This window comes from Balaenoptera acutorostrata, chromosome 4 (assembly GCF_949987535.1).
Source record: "Balaenoptera acutorostrata chromosome 4, mBalAcu1.1, whole genome shotgun sequence".
Taxonomy (NCBI): domain Eukaryota; kingdom Metazoa; phylum Chordata; class Mammalia; order Artiodactyla; family Balaenopteridae; genus Balaenoptera; species Balaenoptera acutorostrata.
Window position 1 is genome coordinate 56,746,055 of NC_080067.1, and position 16,571 is coordinate 56,762,625.

General features: G+C 41.0%; 1 protein-coding gene across 1 annotated transcript in view; it reads right to left on the minus strand.

Moving 5' to 3' along the window:
• The window catches only part of NCEH1 (neutral cholesterol ester hydrolase 1), a 67,483-nt gene that overhangs the window by 6,011 nt on the left and 44,901 nt on the right, over positions 1-16,571 (minus strand). Inside the window, exons 2-4 of the mRNA XM_007197497.2 lie at positions 15,427-15,655; positions 13,411-13,480; positions 340-511 (exon numbers count right to left, since the gene is read on the minus strand). Of these exons, the coding sequence (XP_007197559.1) occupies positions 340-511; positions 13,411-13,480; positions 15,427-15,655 (471 nt within the window). The remainder of the gene's footprint in view (positions 1-339; positions 512-13,410; positions 13,481-15,426; positions 15,656-16,571) is intronic.

The following is a 16,571-nucleotide window of genomic DNA, read 5'->3' on the forward strand; positions in this document are numbered from 1 at the left end:
TAAGTCCAACATGGAAAAGGAGCAGAAGATACTTAATTTCCATGCATATCCCTGAGGAGTAAGGGAGCCCTCTAAAATGTTAGCCCTCCTCTCACATTACTCACCTTAATTGTAATCGGGGCCCTTCCAAGGACTCAGAGATTACAATTCTTTCAATGACCCCTCTTCCTACTTCAAAAGATCTCTGAGAGCTTTCCAAGTGCAGTCATCTGAATTACTTGGCCCCCAAGTGACCAGCCCACCCAGCTAGGCCTTTGCCATGCCTAGTGGATGATCTGTTGGTCTGCTGAACATTATCACATGCTCTCCTTCCACCAGCACCTCAGGGCTCTCTGTTACCTGTTGGCCCAGGGCAGCCGCCAAATTCCCACCAGCACTGTCACCAGAAACGCCGATTCTGCCTGGGTCAACTGAATACTTGTGCAAGACTTCTGGCTGCAGGAAGTACTTTGTGGCACGTAGAACATCATGAATTTGCTCAGGAAAATAAACCTTTGGAACTAGCCTGTATCTGTGAAAACAAAAATTGTATTCATTTAAGGACTTCACCAAGTCTTTATAGGCCATTTAAAGTTTAAGGGAAAACTGGTTCTTTTGAAGCCAGAAACAAACAGGTAAGGAATTATAATAAATATAAAAATAAACCATTTTCTTGCAATTCAAATACTTACTTTTAAAAAGTAATGATTTTGTCATAGTAATTTTTACTGTGGGCCACCAAACCAAACAAAACAAACAAAAACAAAAACCTACAACCACCACCAAGGCAAAAACAAAGCTTTGAAGTAAAAGGCAGATGTTGATTATTAAAATATAGATAGAACCACAAAAGATTCTGGAATTTTATTTCTGGAAGTCAGTGTTCCATTCACAACACCTCTGGGTTAGAAGGTGACTCAGCAGCACTAACCACTTCATTGGTCTCAAGTTTAATGAGTCCATATGGTATTCTTCATGATTTACTTGATAAATATAGTAAAACTGTACTCCATTGAAGAGGTCATGCCAGCCCGACATTAAACCCAAGCAATGTATTTGCTCCCTAGAAGGCTGGAACTAAAACGTCAGCTGTCAACCAGCAAAAGGGAAACCAAGGGCTTCCCTGGTGGTGCAGTGGTTAAGAATCCGCTTGCCAATGCAGGGGACATGGGTTCGAGCCCTGGTCTGGGAAGATCCCACATGCCGCGGAGCATCTAAGCCCATGTGCTACAACTCTGAGCCTGTGCTCTAGCGTCCGCGAGCCACAACTACTGAGCCTGTGTGCTACAACTACTGAAGCCCACGCGCCAGAGCCTGTGTTCCGCAACAAGAGAAGCCACTGCAATGAGAAGCCTGTGCACTGCAAAGAAGAGTAGCCCCCGCTCGCCGCAACTAGAGAAAGCCCTCGCGCAACAGCAAAGACCCAACGCAGCCAAAAATAAATAAATAAGATAAATAAATTAAAAAAAAAAAAAGGGAAACCAAGTTTCCAGATGGCCCATGGCAGGCCTGCTGGGACACTTCTGGGGCTTCTCCTACTGCCCCACTTTGCAAGATTAGAGTCCCTCTGGGATCCTGCTCTGTACACTTAGTAGGATTCAGATTCCCTTAAGAGCCCCAAGAGCCCTGGCTTTGTCAAATGCCCCACCTATATATAATATCACCTTACAAATCCATTGGTAGTCTCGGCTTGAGGTGCCCTCTCAGCCTCCACCCTCCTTATTTCTCACTCATCCTTTAAGCTTTACTTGAGGGTTTGCCTTCTCCAGGAAGCTCTCCTTGACCACAACTCCACTTGCTTCTGGGGCTCAGCTGGCTACCATTCCTTGATACTTCTATGTGCTGGGGTATATTGCTCATATTGCCTCATAGTAACATGATTTCTTTCCGTATTTCCTCTTAAGAGTGTGTTCTCTGATATCAGGGACTATGTGTTTCCAGTGTATATCTATCAATGTGCTGAGCACATAATCATGCATCTAGTAAAAATTTTCTAAGTATTAACATACCTTCATTTTGCAAGTGAAGAAACTGAGGCATAGAGAAACTACTTGATTTGTAAAATAAACCAAACACAAATCAAAACAAGGTAGGATAGGAACTAATTAATTAAAACCTAATAATAGTCAGCTAATACTCAAGTCTTTTGATTTCCAATTTGTAATGAGCATATTTATTCTCAGAAACTAGTTTTTTCTATACTACTCTATATAAGGTCATTCATTTCCCCCATCTAAATTCCAGATAGTTAATTAAATATCTTCACATTCTGGGAATTCCCTGGTGGTCCGGTGGTTAGGACGCTGTGCTTCCACTGCAGGGGGCATGGGTTCGATCCCTGGTTGGGGAACTAAGATCCCAAAAGTTGCACAGCGCAGCCAAAAAAAAAAAAAAAATCTTGACATTCTGTGCAGACACAATCAAGCTGACAAATATTTGTGAAATACTTTGATAAGTAGTGAATGTAGATCTGCTCTTTCAGGAATTACTATATTTTTAAAACACAAAATGCAATAAGAAATTCCCTTAGTGGTTGCCCTATAACAGATAAAATAAGTTTTCTAATTTCTTTTTTTTTTCCATTTGTGATGATCAAGTAATCATCTGAAATATTTTTTCTCCAGCTGACTTTCACAATGTCTTAGTGAAGCTGCTGCTACTTTACTTCATTCATTAATAATGGGTAAAAGGAGTAGGAGTACACCATTTTGTCCAATAGGTGGCGTCATCTCATATGATTCTATTTACCCTCAGTTCTGGGATGAGGTCTCAATTTGTTACTTTCAATATTACCAAGCTGAATTCTTAATTCTTTCAATGACATAAGAACAAATGCACTTCATGACTCAAGGTGTGAAAATAAAGGCTATTTTGTCTCAGGAAGATTCCAGATAGCATGATAGACTATCTTCCTAGTGGCCCAAGAGGTCAGAACATATTTTGCTAGAACACATACGTGAATCAAATTTTCAGATGTTGTTTCACAAAAGGTCTTAATGACTTTGAATCAAGAGGAACTGGTAATCTAAAAACTATGCTACTGCCTCAAATCTTATGAGTTGATTAATAACTGGCTCAGATAACAGAGTAAACATCCTAGTCCTCTGGTGCCCTTGAAGATCTATCTCCTAAGTCTTCCTCCCCTTATCTTTGTTCATTCTGGAAACATTCTCTAGTTTTATACAATAAGAAGGGATACTATTTTCAGGGACTGAAGGATGTAGTGAAACTAGATCTTTTTAAGATGAGCCTTCAAAGTAGCTTGAAACTGACCTGAGAAGTATCACGAAAGTTCTGTAATATCATTATAGACACAGAAAACTGAGAGTCAGGAGGAGATTTCTGAGTAGCGTAGTCAAAGAAAGCATGCATAAATACATTTATCTGCTGCTTTTATTCAAGGCTGTGTCCCTGCAAAGTACTGAAGGACGAGTCCACCTTTTCTTTTTTCTTTCAATTGTAGATCTTGAGTGAAAGCACCTGATGAATTTGTGGCACATACAGTCTCAATTTGCCCAACTCAGGGCAGGATACATGACTCTGCAGTGTCAGCTTCTACCTACCTATTACTGCACGTGCCTCCCACTAGAAGAACAAAATTTGGTGTAAATTCAGGAATGAGGTTTACTCAATTTAATAAATATGTACACTCTATAAAAATTATCTTTTTCCTGCTAGGTGAGGTACCTCACCAGGTACTCTACAGATGCTTCACTCAAATATCAGAGCAAACCTGTGGGTTTAAGGTTGAGAACATGAGGCTCAAGGGGGATGCATAACTAGTCTACAACAGCTAGTAAGTGGCAAAGCTGTGATCTGAATTCACAACTGACTTCAAAATCCACACGCCTCCCCCTTTTAAAATATTCTCATTCTTCCAAACCCACAGCCTTTAAATAAATGTATGTGTGTATGTTCTCATTACCTCACCAAAGCAGTAAGTTCTCAAAACTGTAGATTTCTGACATCCCAGAACTTCTCTCATGATTTCAATGCTTTTGCAATATTCTCAAAACAAACCACCTGGCAGAGTACCTGGCACATGGTACATCTTTAATAAGATATTTTTATTCGTCCCAAACAAAATTTTAGAGATTTCTTTTATACTTTTTACATATAAAATATGTCATTTTATTACATACTATTATGGTGGGGAAAGTAATAAGCTATATGCCTTTAAAAAACATTAAAAAAAAAAGAAATTGTTCCTAACCCACCTGCTCTTGGGGCACATCTCCAAGGACTGCCTGTATGCTCTGCATAGCTCAGAGTTTCTCAACTCTATATGCACCTTAGGATAATCTTGCGAACTTTATAAAAAAACACTGAGGTTTGAGCTCCTCTACAAAACATTCCAATTTATTTGATCTGAGGTGGGGCCCAGCACATCTATATTTGAAGAAAAGTTCCCCCAAGTAATTCTAATGTGCAGCCAGGGTTTAGAAATATTACTGAATCCAACCATACTGTCACTCTCCTCCGAACACAACTCCTTGTTCCTGTTCCCAATGCATTGGTCCTTCTCTCCATCCCCTATGCCCTTCCCCCAGCAATTCCTCATCAGATGTTGCCATTGTTTAAGTCTCATCTCAAATGCCACTTCCTTCATGAAATCTTCTAAGAGCCCAGCCAAAAGTAACTCTCCTTTCTTGAAGCCCTCAAAGTCTCTCTTACAATAGGTCATAACAGACATGTCAACTTCCTCCAGGAGTAGACGGAAAGTCACAGCTACGTACTAGAGTTCGATGTATACCCACCTGAAATAAGCAGCACCATTTCTACAATCTATTACTTTATTACCTACTTTGTTAGTGACCAGGGAGATGGAGCAATGCTCAGAAAGACTGACAAATTCTTCCTTAAGTCAAAGGCAGATACACAAGCCCAGAGCTGAAGGGAAACGTGAGTTGCTTCCAAGACTAAGGATGTGGAAGCCCTGAATAATACTAGTGCTCTAAGAGTGCTGTAAAATGCATTCTCCCTCAAAATAACCTAGCCTGGAAACACTGAGACAGTCTTCGGCAGCGGGCAAGGACACTGAGTTCTCTTCACGTAGTGCCAGTTAGGTGAAAGGTACATGTGATATTCCGGAATGAAATTATACTCCTATTTGATTCAGGAGTGAGATAAAATCACATTCCATTTTGGCCTTTTTTTTTTTTTTTCTTTTCCTTTTTCACTGTCTCCCAAGAAGAGCTCAGTAGATTCATCTTGAGAACATAAAAAGGCTAACATTCTCCTCAGTCTTAAAGAACCCGTATCAGTAGGGGTTATCTGAAACAAATCAACAATTACAGTCATATTGTGTTATTTGAGGGGGACAACTCCAGGGGAAGAATCTATTTATTCCTCTAATAGGTAGAAGCTTCCTTTCCATTAAAAGAATATATAATAAAATTACATAAAAGTGGAAAGATTGTGAATGGATAATTGTTTCTCTGTCTATTTGTGCAATGAGGTTTGTGCATAAAGATTGAGGAAGGGTCTTCCTTTCTGTTTCTACTCTCAAAATTGGCTCTCGAGATAGCTTTGACTACTAGTCATTCGGCAAGGCAGAGCGGAGCTTAACAAAGGCTTGGCTGATTGGATAATAAGTACGTTCAAAAGAACTGACAGATGTCAGGATGTGTCACCAAAATCCTAGGAGTGATTGAACCTAGGATTGTGATCCGTTTAAATGATGTGATGCTCTGACGCTGTTTACAAGTTAAGACTTCCTGAGACGTCTCTATGGACACGGCAGGGAGCTCCCCAGGTCTCCCCTCCCCAATTCAGATGTAAACCTCGCCTTTAACCTCAAGGGGGAATAGAGAGCCAAACATTCCCTCAGGTGGCTACAGAAGCCCAAGCAGGCTTGGTGCCAAGTCCCTCGGACCTCCTTTCTCTGTGTGATTTCAGAAGCTAAACAGAGCTCTGGGCTCAGGTGTGGGTGGAACTAGGCTTCCCAACCTCGCTGCAGCGTGCAGCACAGGCTTTCTGTACAGCTCCAAGCCCCCCTCCCCCCAAATTCTAAAAGACCTAAACCACAAGAGAGAAACCAGTGGATTTTTTTTTTAATGTTAGTAGAAAACAGAGCCAAGAAGACATTAGCTTAATATGTCTAAAAAGGAGATTCATTAGTTAATGATAGTGAAGGAACTAAAATAACCTACTTCTTAAAAGAAGTCTCAATATTATCTTTCTGTCGCATTAATAAATTATTTGTAACACTGGCCTTTGGGTTTGCTAATAAGGTAGGCTGGACTGAGTAAAAGGAAAGTTTTGGACAAATCTTCCCTTTCTTGGAGGGGAACCCTGAGGAACTCAGTCTGCCCGTCTCCCAGGGCTGCCCAGGTCGGGGTGAGGCATGAGGATTTCTGCGTGCAGGTCTGGGAAGAAGAGCAGGAAAAGGAGCAGAGGGAGAGTCACACAGCTAGGTCACCATGGCTCGTGTCTTTCAGAGTATCTTGTTCGAACAACTATTTATTGAGATGTGTGTTGTATTGTGCCTCTAGAAGCTCTGTGATTTTGTCAACTTGCACTCATCTGATTTTATGGATGAGCAGGACAGAGTCATAAAAGTCCCATTGCTTATAACTCTGTTAGCAGCAGACTAAGATACGCGGTCCAGCTTCTATTCTGTCTACGTGAGCAACGTTCTTCTTTACAGCTCTGTCAAGTTTTAAGTTCTCTGTGCATAGTGCCGCCTGATATTTGGTGGATGGGAATAGGTCTCCACTGACACAAAATAGAGAGTTTTAGTGTCGTAAAAACTTAGTTAAAAGCAAAACACAACTTGAAACCGTTTTTGACAACTAAAAAAATCAATGTAAATGCCTTGTAGAATTTAATAATATCTGACATGCCTACTTTGTTATTATCTCGCATTTTATCTTTTTGTAATTGAAGTATAATTGCCATACAATATTATATTAGTTTCAGGGGCACAACATAGTGATTCGACATTTATATACATTATGACATGATCGCCACAATAAGTTGTTACCATTTGTCACCATACATAGTTAATACAATATTACTGACTATACTCCCCATGCTGTACATTAGCATTTTATCTTTTAAAAAAAAGAAATTAGGGGGCTTCCCTGCTGGCGCAGTGGTTAAGAATCCGCCTGCCAATGCAGGGGACATGGGTTCAAGCCCTGCTTCGGGAAGATCCCACATGCTGCAGAGCAACTAAGCCCGTGCGCCACAGCTACTGAGCCTGCGCTCTAGAGCCCGCGAGCCACAACTACTGAGGCCATGTGACACAACTACTGAAGCCCATGCACCTAGACCCCATGCTCCAAAACAAGAGAAGCCACTGCAATGAGAAGCCCACACACCGCAACAAAGAGTAGCCCCCGCTCACCACAACTAGAGAAAGCCCGCGCACAGCAACGAAGACCCAACACAGCCAAAAATAAATAAATAAAATAAATAAATTAAAAAAAAAAAAACTAGGGACTTCCCTGGTGGTCCAGTGGTAAAGAATCAGCCTTCCAATGCAGGGGACATGGGTTCGATCCCTGGTCGGGGAACTAAGATCCCACATGCTGCGGGGCAACTAAGCCTGCACGCCGCAACTACTGAGCCCACACACCTCAACTAGAGAGGCCACGGGCAGCAAACTACAGAGCCCACACGTTCTGGAGCCCGCATGCCACAACTAGAGAAGAGAAAACCTGCGCGCCACAACGAAGAGCCCTCACGCTGCAACAAAAGATCCCACATGCCTCAACGAAGATCTGGCATGCTGCAACTAAGATCCAACACAGCCAAAAAAAAAAAAATTAATTAATTAATTTAAGAAAAAAAGAAGAAAGAAATTAAATCTTCCTTTTCCCTGATGTCTTATGGTTCTAGTATTGTGTTTTATTATATAAACTACAGGTAAAAAGGTACCATATTATAGTTAAACTGCAATGAAGTTTATGAAAATAAGCTTATGAATATAAACTTCCTTCCCAGATTATGTAAATGAGGATACATCCATGTATCTTGGGTATTATTAGATGAATTCTTCCATTTATTTCACAAATACTTACTGTGCAATTATGTGTAAAAATAGCATAGTGTTGTAGAAGCTACTAAATAGAAGTCATGGCCTGTTTTTATACCTTGAGATCTTTGTCTACCTCAGTTGTTGGATCTGTTCCCGGAATCTTGAGCCAATAGCAGTGATGTAAACTCAGAAGTTCCAGCCCCTGGTGTTGCTTCATGTGAAGTGATTCCATCACCAGGGCTGCCCCCAACCCTTGCCTACCAGCTTCCTCAGATTATATCTAACCTTCCACAAGGCCACTCTCTACATGAAGTAAAGCCATGACACCACTACCCACTCCTGTAGGCCTCAAGGATAAGGAGCAGCTGTCTCCAGACAACCTCCCTGCTAGGAGAAGGAATTCCAAGATAACCAAGAGTCCACCATCCTTCTGAAGGGTCTCAGGATCATCCACCCTTATTTCTTATTTTCCTTAGTCATTGCCAGAAGCGTAAGTCCCTCCATCTGTCTTCTCTCATATTTCATTCCCTTAATGCTCTCTGCCTCCTCCCATCCTCCCAAGCCCTCTCATTACACCACTTTGGACTTCCATGACCAATTCATTCTGTCTAACTAGGTTCTGCTCATCCCTAGGAGCTCGATTCAAACCCTTCAAACTAGGTAACATCTTACCTACTCGATGCCTCCATTACTACTTCACATCACTTATCACATTTAATATTACTTGTTCAAGGTTTGATTTCTCATCTAGATTGTAAACTCCATGAGGACAGAAATTATGCCTGTCTTACACTGTTATGCCACCAGAATTTAACACAGTAGCTGGCACATAACAGGAATTCAATAGGTGTTTATGGAATAAAAGAAAGAGGTGAGCAGTGAGAAGAAATATGGTCCCACGTTAGACCTCTGGACATACTTTCTAAGAGAAACATCACGATCATATGATGTTGGCTATACCTCAACTAGAGCTTAGGTTATGTGGCTCTTTGTGGGTTGGCTCGCCTGGATGGATCCTAATTACCTTAGCTCATTATTTCTGCAAAGAAAAGTGCTGTGAGTTCCAAACACGTTGATAAATAAATTAGTTAAGTTGGACCCTTCTGTCCTATGGGCTAGAGCACTAACCCTTCACACTTGTCTAGTGATTTAGAGTATCAGAAGCCCTTTTATCTCAAATGTCCAAACTGATTCTCATAACAACTCTCTGAAATCATTAACCCAACTCAAAGTGTATCTACTTATTAGCATACATGTTTAAGCCATGTACTGGGTGCAGTGGGCCCAAAGGAAAGAGGACATGATTCTTGTTCCCAGTAGCTCACGTTCTACATACACAGGAAAGATTCCTAACCCCATTTTGCACGTGAGGTTAAGTGACTTGCCTGAGATTACACAGCCTTGAGTAATGGTACTTGCCCACTGCTGTGGTGCTTATCTGCTGATACACCGGATGCTACATTGAATAGATTTGGTGCAGTGGCAAGTGAAGATGAAAGCAGGGCCCTTCTATATTTTAGTTCTTTTTTTTAAAAAAAATCTTCTTAAAAACACCCTATCCAGTGGAGCAGTGGTTAAGAATCCGCCTGCCAATGCAGGGGACGCAGGTTCGAGCCCCGGTCTGGGAAGATCCCACACGCCGCAGAGCAACTAAGCCCGTGAGCCACAACTACTGAAGCCCGCGCGCCTACAGCCCGTGCTCTGCAACAAGAGAAGCCACCACAACGAAAAGCCCGCATGCCACAACGAAGACCCAACGCAGCCAAAAATAAATAAATAAATTTATTTTTTAAAAAAAACCAAAAACACCCTATCCATCCTTCTTTGTTTTATGATAAGCATAGACTTAAAAGAACACCTGTGTCACTGGAGACAGATGCTAATAGGTGGAGAAGGGCATGTAGGAAGAGCTTAGGCATGCTGCCAGTTGCTTACATTAGCCCTGGAGGATAAGGCTTGTGTGGAGAATCCTTATGGTACCAAGTAAAACAAGTCCACCTTCTCTCCTTTCCTCAGGCCTTTGAGAAGCTGGAGCTACACAGGAAACCACTGAAGAGGCACTGAGCTAATAAGGCCAGCTCACCAGCACCAAGCTGCAGGACCTTGCTCCATAATGGGGTTCAGCTGCTTAAACAGCCCTGCCTTCCTCTGGCCAGCTACCCAGGCCAGATGATACAATCGTTTACTTGAAGTTTCCTGCATTATAAAACTGCATCAGGGGTCCCTGAATGATCTGGGAGGCCCAGCTGAGGATCCAGGGAGGCCTGGGAGCTGTCCAGAGCTGTCCAGAGCTGTCCAGAGCTGTCCAGTGCCACATTTGCAGAGGAGGAAGCCACAGCGTCACTCTGATTCTAAGGCTCCTGTTCACAGGGTCAGAGCTGCCTAAATGACTTAGGAGACCAACGCTTCCAAGGAACTGGAGAAGCAAGGATTCTCTTAGGTCTGCGATCTGGAGTAGGGGCAAGAAGGAGGTGAGCTATGAATGGGAGTGCAGCTGGCAGAGACAGGCAGCTGAGATTACACAGCCTTGAGTAATGGTACTTGCCCACTGCTGTGATGCTTATCTGCTGATAAACTGGATGCTACATTGAATAGATGTAGGGCATGGAAAGCGGCTGATGTTGCCATAACCCTGTCAGTCAGCATCATCAGCTTCCTTCAATATTAGTTTGATACTGGGTCAAAGAAGCATAGGAGCCTGGGGAGTGATTCCACCTGCCTCAATTCCCCACTCCACATATGTGACTAAGTAGCTGTGTGACCTCTTGCAGGTTACTTAATTTTTGGACCTCAATTTCCTCATCTATGAGGAAAATATCAAAATACTTACTTTGGATGATTTATACGAAAGTTAAGCAAGACTCTTTATTCATTCATTCCATAAATACATATTGGGCTTCCCTGGCGGCGCAGTGGTTGAGAATCCGCCTGCCAATGCAGGGGACACGGGTTCGAGCCCTGCTCTGGGAAGATCCCACATGCTGCGGAGCAGCTAGGCCCGTGAGCCACAACTACTGAGCCTGTGCATCTGGAGCCTGTGCTCCGCAACAAGAGAGGCCGCGATAATGAGAGGCCCGCGCACCGTGATGAAGAGTGGCCCCCACTCGCCGCAACTAGAGAAAGCCCTCGCACAGAAACGAAGACCCAACACAGCCAAAAATAAATATAAAAATTAAAAAAAAAAAAAAAAAAAGAATACAACTCGGAACAGCCAGATGGAAGAGATGCAAAAGTCAGGGTAGGTGGGAAGGGGTGCAAAGCTTCCATGCCTTCTGGAGGTGCACTACTCTCCCCAAATCTACATGTGTTCACCAACTGGAAGCTTTCTGAACTCTGTCCTTTGGGTTTTTATGGAGGCTTCATTACCTAGTCATGATTGATTAAATCATTGGCCATTGGTGATTGATTCAACCTCTAGCCCATCTCCCCTCCCCAGAGGCCAGCGGGGTGGGAAAGTCCCAGCCCTCTAATCACATGGTTGGTTCTCCTGGCAACCAGCCCCCATCCTTAGGTGCTTCCAAAAGTCACCTCATTCACATAACAAAAGACACCTTTTTTTTTTTGGCCATGCAAGGGGAGCAGGGGCGGGATAGTTCCCTGACCAGGGATCGAACCCTTGCCCGCTGCAGTGGAAGGGTGAAGTCTTAACCCCTGGACTACCAGGGAAGTCCCACAAAAGACTCCTTTAACTCTCTGAACACTTAGGAAATTTGAAGGATTTGGGGAGCTGTGAGCCAGGAACTTTGGACAAAGACCAAGTACATGTGAAAAATACACTTTGGTCATCTGAATGACCAAATATATATTTCTTACAAATCACAATATCATAAATTTCCACTATCTGCCAGGGATGTTTCCAGACACTAATGATCAGCAATGAACAAAACAGACAAAAATTCCTAAAATCTCTGCCTTCATAAAACTTACATTGTCTATTTATATTCAATACAATAAATACATAATAAGTTATATATATGGTCTGTCAGATGTTGATGATAATTTTGGAGAAAAATAAAGCAGAAGAAAAGTGGACTGCAATTTTAGGGGTGTCAAGGAAGGCCTTGCTGAAAGGATGATATTTGAACAAAGATCTGAAGGAGGAGAAACAATATATATATAGCACCTGCACAATGCCTGCCATGGAATAGGTACCATGATTTTTGCATTATTACCATCACTGCAATCATTATAATTATTATTCACTTTCTTCTTAGTGTCCCAGAAAAATAGCTAATATAGAACTGGTAGAAACAACTCAAAACACTGATATTAATATTAATACTAATAATGATAATAATAGCTACATTAACTAAGATTGGTTGAACACACTGTTATTTACAAGGTCTGAATTACAGAACCTAACTCCAGGAGAATAACTTCTCCAACTCTTGGTGTAGGAGAGATTCTCTTAAAATGCTGATTGGTTTTCAGATTTAAAAAGGCAGTAATCATGTATAGTACTGTCTGGAGTACAGTAGTACAGTATCTTTATTTCAAGCCCAGGGTGTCCGGAAGCAAGTCTAAAAGCAGCGGTGAAGTAGCTGGTACACTGCTAAGAAGCACCAAGCGATAACGATTGTGTTTGTTGGACTTACGAACAAATTGGACTTAGGAATGCGCTCTCGGAACAGAACTTGTTCGTTCTGAGACTTACTGTAGGGGACTTAACTGTATTTCCACTTAATTTCAAATGAGTGGATCTGATGGAATAGTAGGAATTATCTGGTATGTCCAAACTTCCTTTGCTTTCTCAGCACTTGTGAAGGTAAAGTAAGAGAATTAACACAGAAAACAGTCACACTATACAGGAATTTTTTTAACTTCAACATTAGTTGAAATTTATAGTGGTAATTTTTAGAATATGCTCTTACTTGGTTGTCTAAGAAAAAACTTGATGGAAAAAATCCCTTCTGTCTTATGCTTTTATCATAGTTTATTTCCACATAACAGCATAACAAAATAATCTTTCCCTTTAGGGTTTTTCTCCTGAAATTCCATGAGCACTGTCTGACCTTGCAGTTCACAAGGTTAATGATTCAACTATAACTTATTAAGGTTAGTTAGCTATACTTTAATTCCTCTTGAAAGGCATTGCATGGCTTTCTTACACTTCAATAGTCTAATAATACAGAGCTATACTAAAGTAAAAAAAAAAGGCAGTAATCAAACTATGTACTATAAATAACTGATTATATATTTCTCTCAATTTCAGCTAATTCCATTTCCAGAAGGTTCCAAAACTAAAATAAAAAGATAGTTTGAGGCATTATAAAGCTAGTTCAAGAAATTCTAAGTTACATCAGAAATCATTTTCTGTGACTTTGGGAAAATCACTTCACCTCTCTGGACTTTCATTTTACACTCTAGCACTTGTAAAATAAAATAACTAGATGGTTATCTAGGATTCCTTCTTAAATGTTTTTCTATGACTATTATTAATTACTTACTCAATGGAGACAATGACAGCATTCAACTTCTCAGCCATTGCTTTACACAGTTCATCATAATACCTGATTTCTGAAAGAGACAAAGGAGCAATCACTCACTATAAAGCAGTTTATTTAATACTGTCCATTCTTAAATTCTGCTAACTATGGATTGTTTTTAGACTTGGACTTAAGTTACTAATAACAAAAACAATAAAAAGTAAATATGAACATATACCTCATTAACAGAGCTACATGTACAAATGTTAAAAATTAATCTGGTTTCTCATAAAATGCAATTACTATAAAATAACAGGAAATCCATATTAGATTACCTTTGAATGTATTTTTAACTAACTAAAAAATTATTTCATAATGGACTATATGAAGTGCATCAGATTCATTCTGAATTTGTAGTTCTTCAAATGTATGCCTTTCCAGAAATCATAGAAAATAAGCAGTTTCCTCCTTAGAACCAAAAAATTTTTCTCTTTTAACACCATCATTTGCTGTGATTCAGAAAAGTCACCAATTTGAAGAATACGGTATTCCGTTTAAACCAACACAGAACAAATAGAATTTTAGGAAGTCTTAGCATTTCTTAGAAAGAGAATCCAAAGGTTTGCAGTGACAGAAGCAATTTTAATATGTAAAAATTTAATCCCTTAGGCTGTTCTTTGAATATATTAATGTTTTTATAATATATTAAGAGCTGGATTGTGTCAACAGAAAGCCAAATACTACCTTATTTATAGGTTTTCCAAGGCAGTCTAAGAACCAGAAGTTCAATAACTACATAAACACCTGCATACCTACCTCCAGCTCTTCCTCTGGCAGAAGTGATCAGTCAAAATTATGTGGAAAAGGCCAGGCTGACTCATAATCCATACCATTCCTGGCACTTATACTTCCTGGCCTCTGATGTACTGATACTATCTCACCTGGCAAGTGTCCAGTGCTACAGATGCAATCTTTTCTAGGGCAGAGACTCTGTCTTACTCAGTTCTGTATCCCCATCACCAAGCACACATTAGGGTGACCAGAGGTCCAGGTTTGCATACAACTCTTTGAGTTTTTGTACTGAAAGTCCTGCACACTGGGAAACTACTCAGTCCTGGGCAAACCTACATATTCAGTAATCATCTTATGGAAATGTGAACAAATCAATGAATAAAAGAATAAATGATGAATATGGAGCTAAATGAAATGAGATTACTAGGAAAAGTTATACTTTTTGGCCTTCGCTGCATTAAAAAAAAAAAAAAAAGACAAACTAAAACAAGTTGCCATCGCCTTTAAACTTAGGGGATGCCAAAAGCTCTGGGCTGAAGATGAGAAAGTAGCACCATAATAATTACAAGCAGAGATAAGGCCCTTATTTCCTCCTTAGTATGCTTTTCACTAGGCTGCCCCCCTTGGCTGCCTGACATTTTTAATGTGTGCTCTGCTCATGAACTAAATACTAAATGAACCAATACTAAAGAGAATGTTCTTGAACTTTGCAAGGTCATTTCCTTTTAACTTTGGCATATGTTTTATATTTTCATCTTTGTTTTCACAAGCAGATGAAATGTTGATGAGTTAACGTGTATTCAGAAATACTTGTTCTGTTTCATAGAAAGATGTCTTTAAAACACAAGTTGGCATAGAGCTACAGATAATTGCCTCATATTCTGGCCCAGGGAAACTTTACCTTGTTTTGGTGCAGAAAGCAACTTCAGTACTTCACAACAAGTTAGTCTAGGATTTAGGTTACAGGAAATATTTTCAAAACAGTCTGCCTGAATTAACAAACAAACAGGCAAAACCCTTGACGTAGGGTAGCTATATAATCAATCATCCAAACCAGGACCCTTTCAAGAATGGAAAGGGGGGGCACTATGAATAATTTTGCTGAGACAATAGGGATAACTGGGACTGCCAGGGGAACCAAGTCCAGTGGCCCCCTTCTCCTTACCCAGTAAGAAAGTCAATTCAATCACACATCTCTGTGGGCCAGGTACAACCCCAAACAACCTGAACGTGACCAGGACATACTTGCACTTGCCAAGGCCCAGCCTCCTCCGTGAATGTAAACAACGCTGCGTTTCAGCGGCTCTTCTGGCTTTGCAGAGCCTTCAAACACTCTGACTTCCACACCGTCAAAGTCAGTGTCAGTTACTTTCACCTGAGCAGATGACCATGCGCTTTTCTTGCCAAAAGAAATGATGATGAAGTTCAGCGCGAGCAGATGATGGCTGAGGCCCAAGTAGTGTATCAGGTTGCTCTGCAGGATGAGGGGGGAATGAGGGAGAGTGTGTGTCAGCTGAGTTATCACCTGAGCCACACTCACCAACCCTTCAGTGTTCGAATTCTTGTAAGCAATTGTCGCTGCCCTTGAGGACTCACTGGCTACTTTCAATACAATAACAAATCATATTTACCTTTCGTTTTCAGAGCTTCGAGAGTATTTTCATCTGAAAATATCAGAGTAAATCTCCTTTGATCTTCAGATAGTCTCTGAGAGGGAAATGTGTCATCAGTCTCATTTTATCAAGAAGGTTTAGAAATTAGCTGAACTTGCCCATTTCGCTGGATAAATGGCAGTTCTGCGACTCAAACCTAGGAACTGTGAATTCCAGGATTCAGTCCCTTCCCCCGACCCCTGCCCACCCTAAATCAGCACATCACAGTTCCAATAACATACTAGGAACGGAGGAAGAATACTTTATTTGAATACAAATAGAAGAGAGGAGAGTTTTATATTTACTATAAGTATTTTTAAAGTGTTTTTAAGCTTATATATTTAAGTGTGTCTGGTTGTTTTGAGAGTAAGAGAAAGGAATGAGTGTGTGAGAGGGAAGGAGCAGAGTCAACTGCAGCCCTGGCATTTAGAAGCAGACCAGCTCAGACACAACCAGGAGCTTTACAGAAATGTACAAAGAACATGCAGCCTGTTGTCGCTTCCCTTTTGAGCCCTGAGGGCATTGAGCGCTGCATTAAGTGTTCACAGGAAGTTATCTGGTTGGAGAGGAGACCCAGGCCATCCACCCAGCAAAGACCCTGTGGAGTGTATTCCCTCTTTCTACTTCTTATACAAGCTCTTCCTATTGAGTACACTTATAAAACCGACCTCCCTGCAAGACCTATTGGCCATGTTTCAAAGTCAGAGAATTAGAAGCCATCTGGAAGCCAGTGACTAG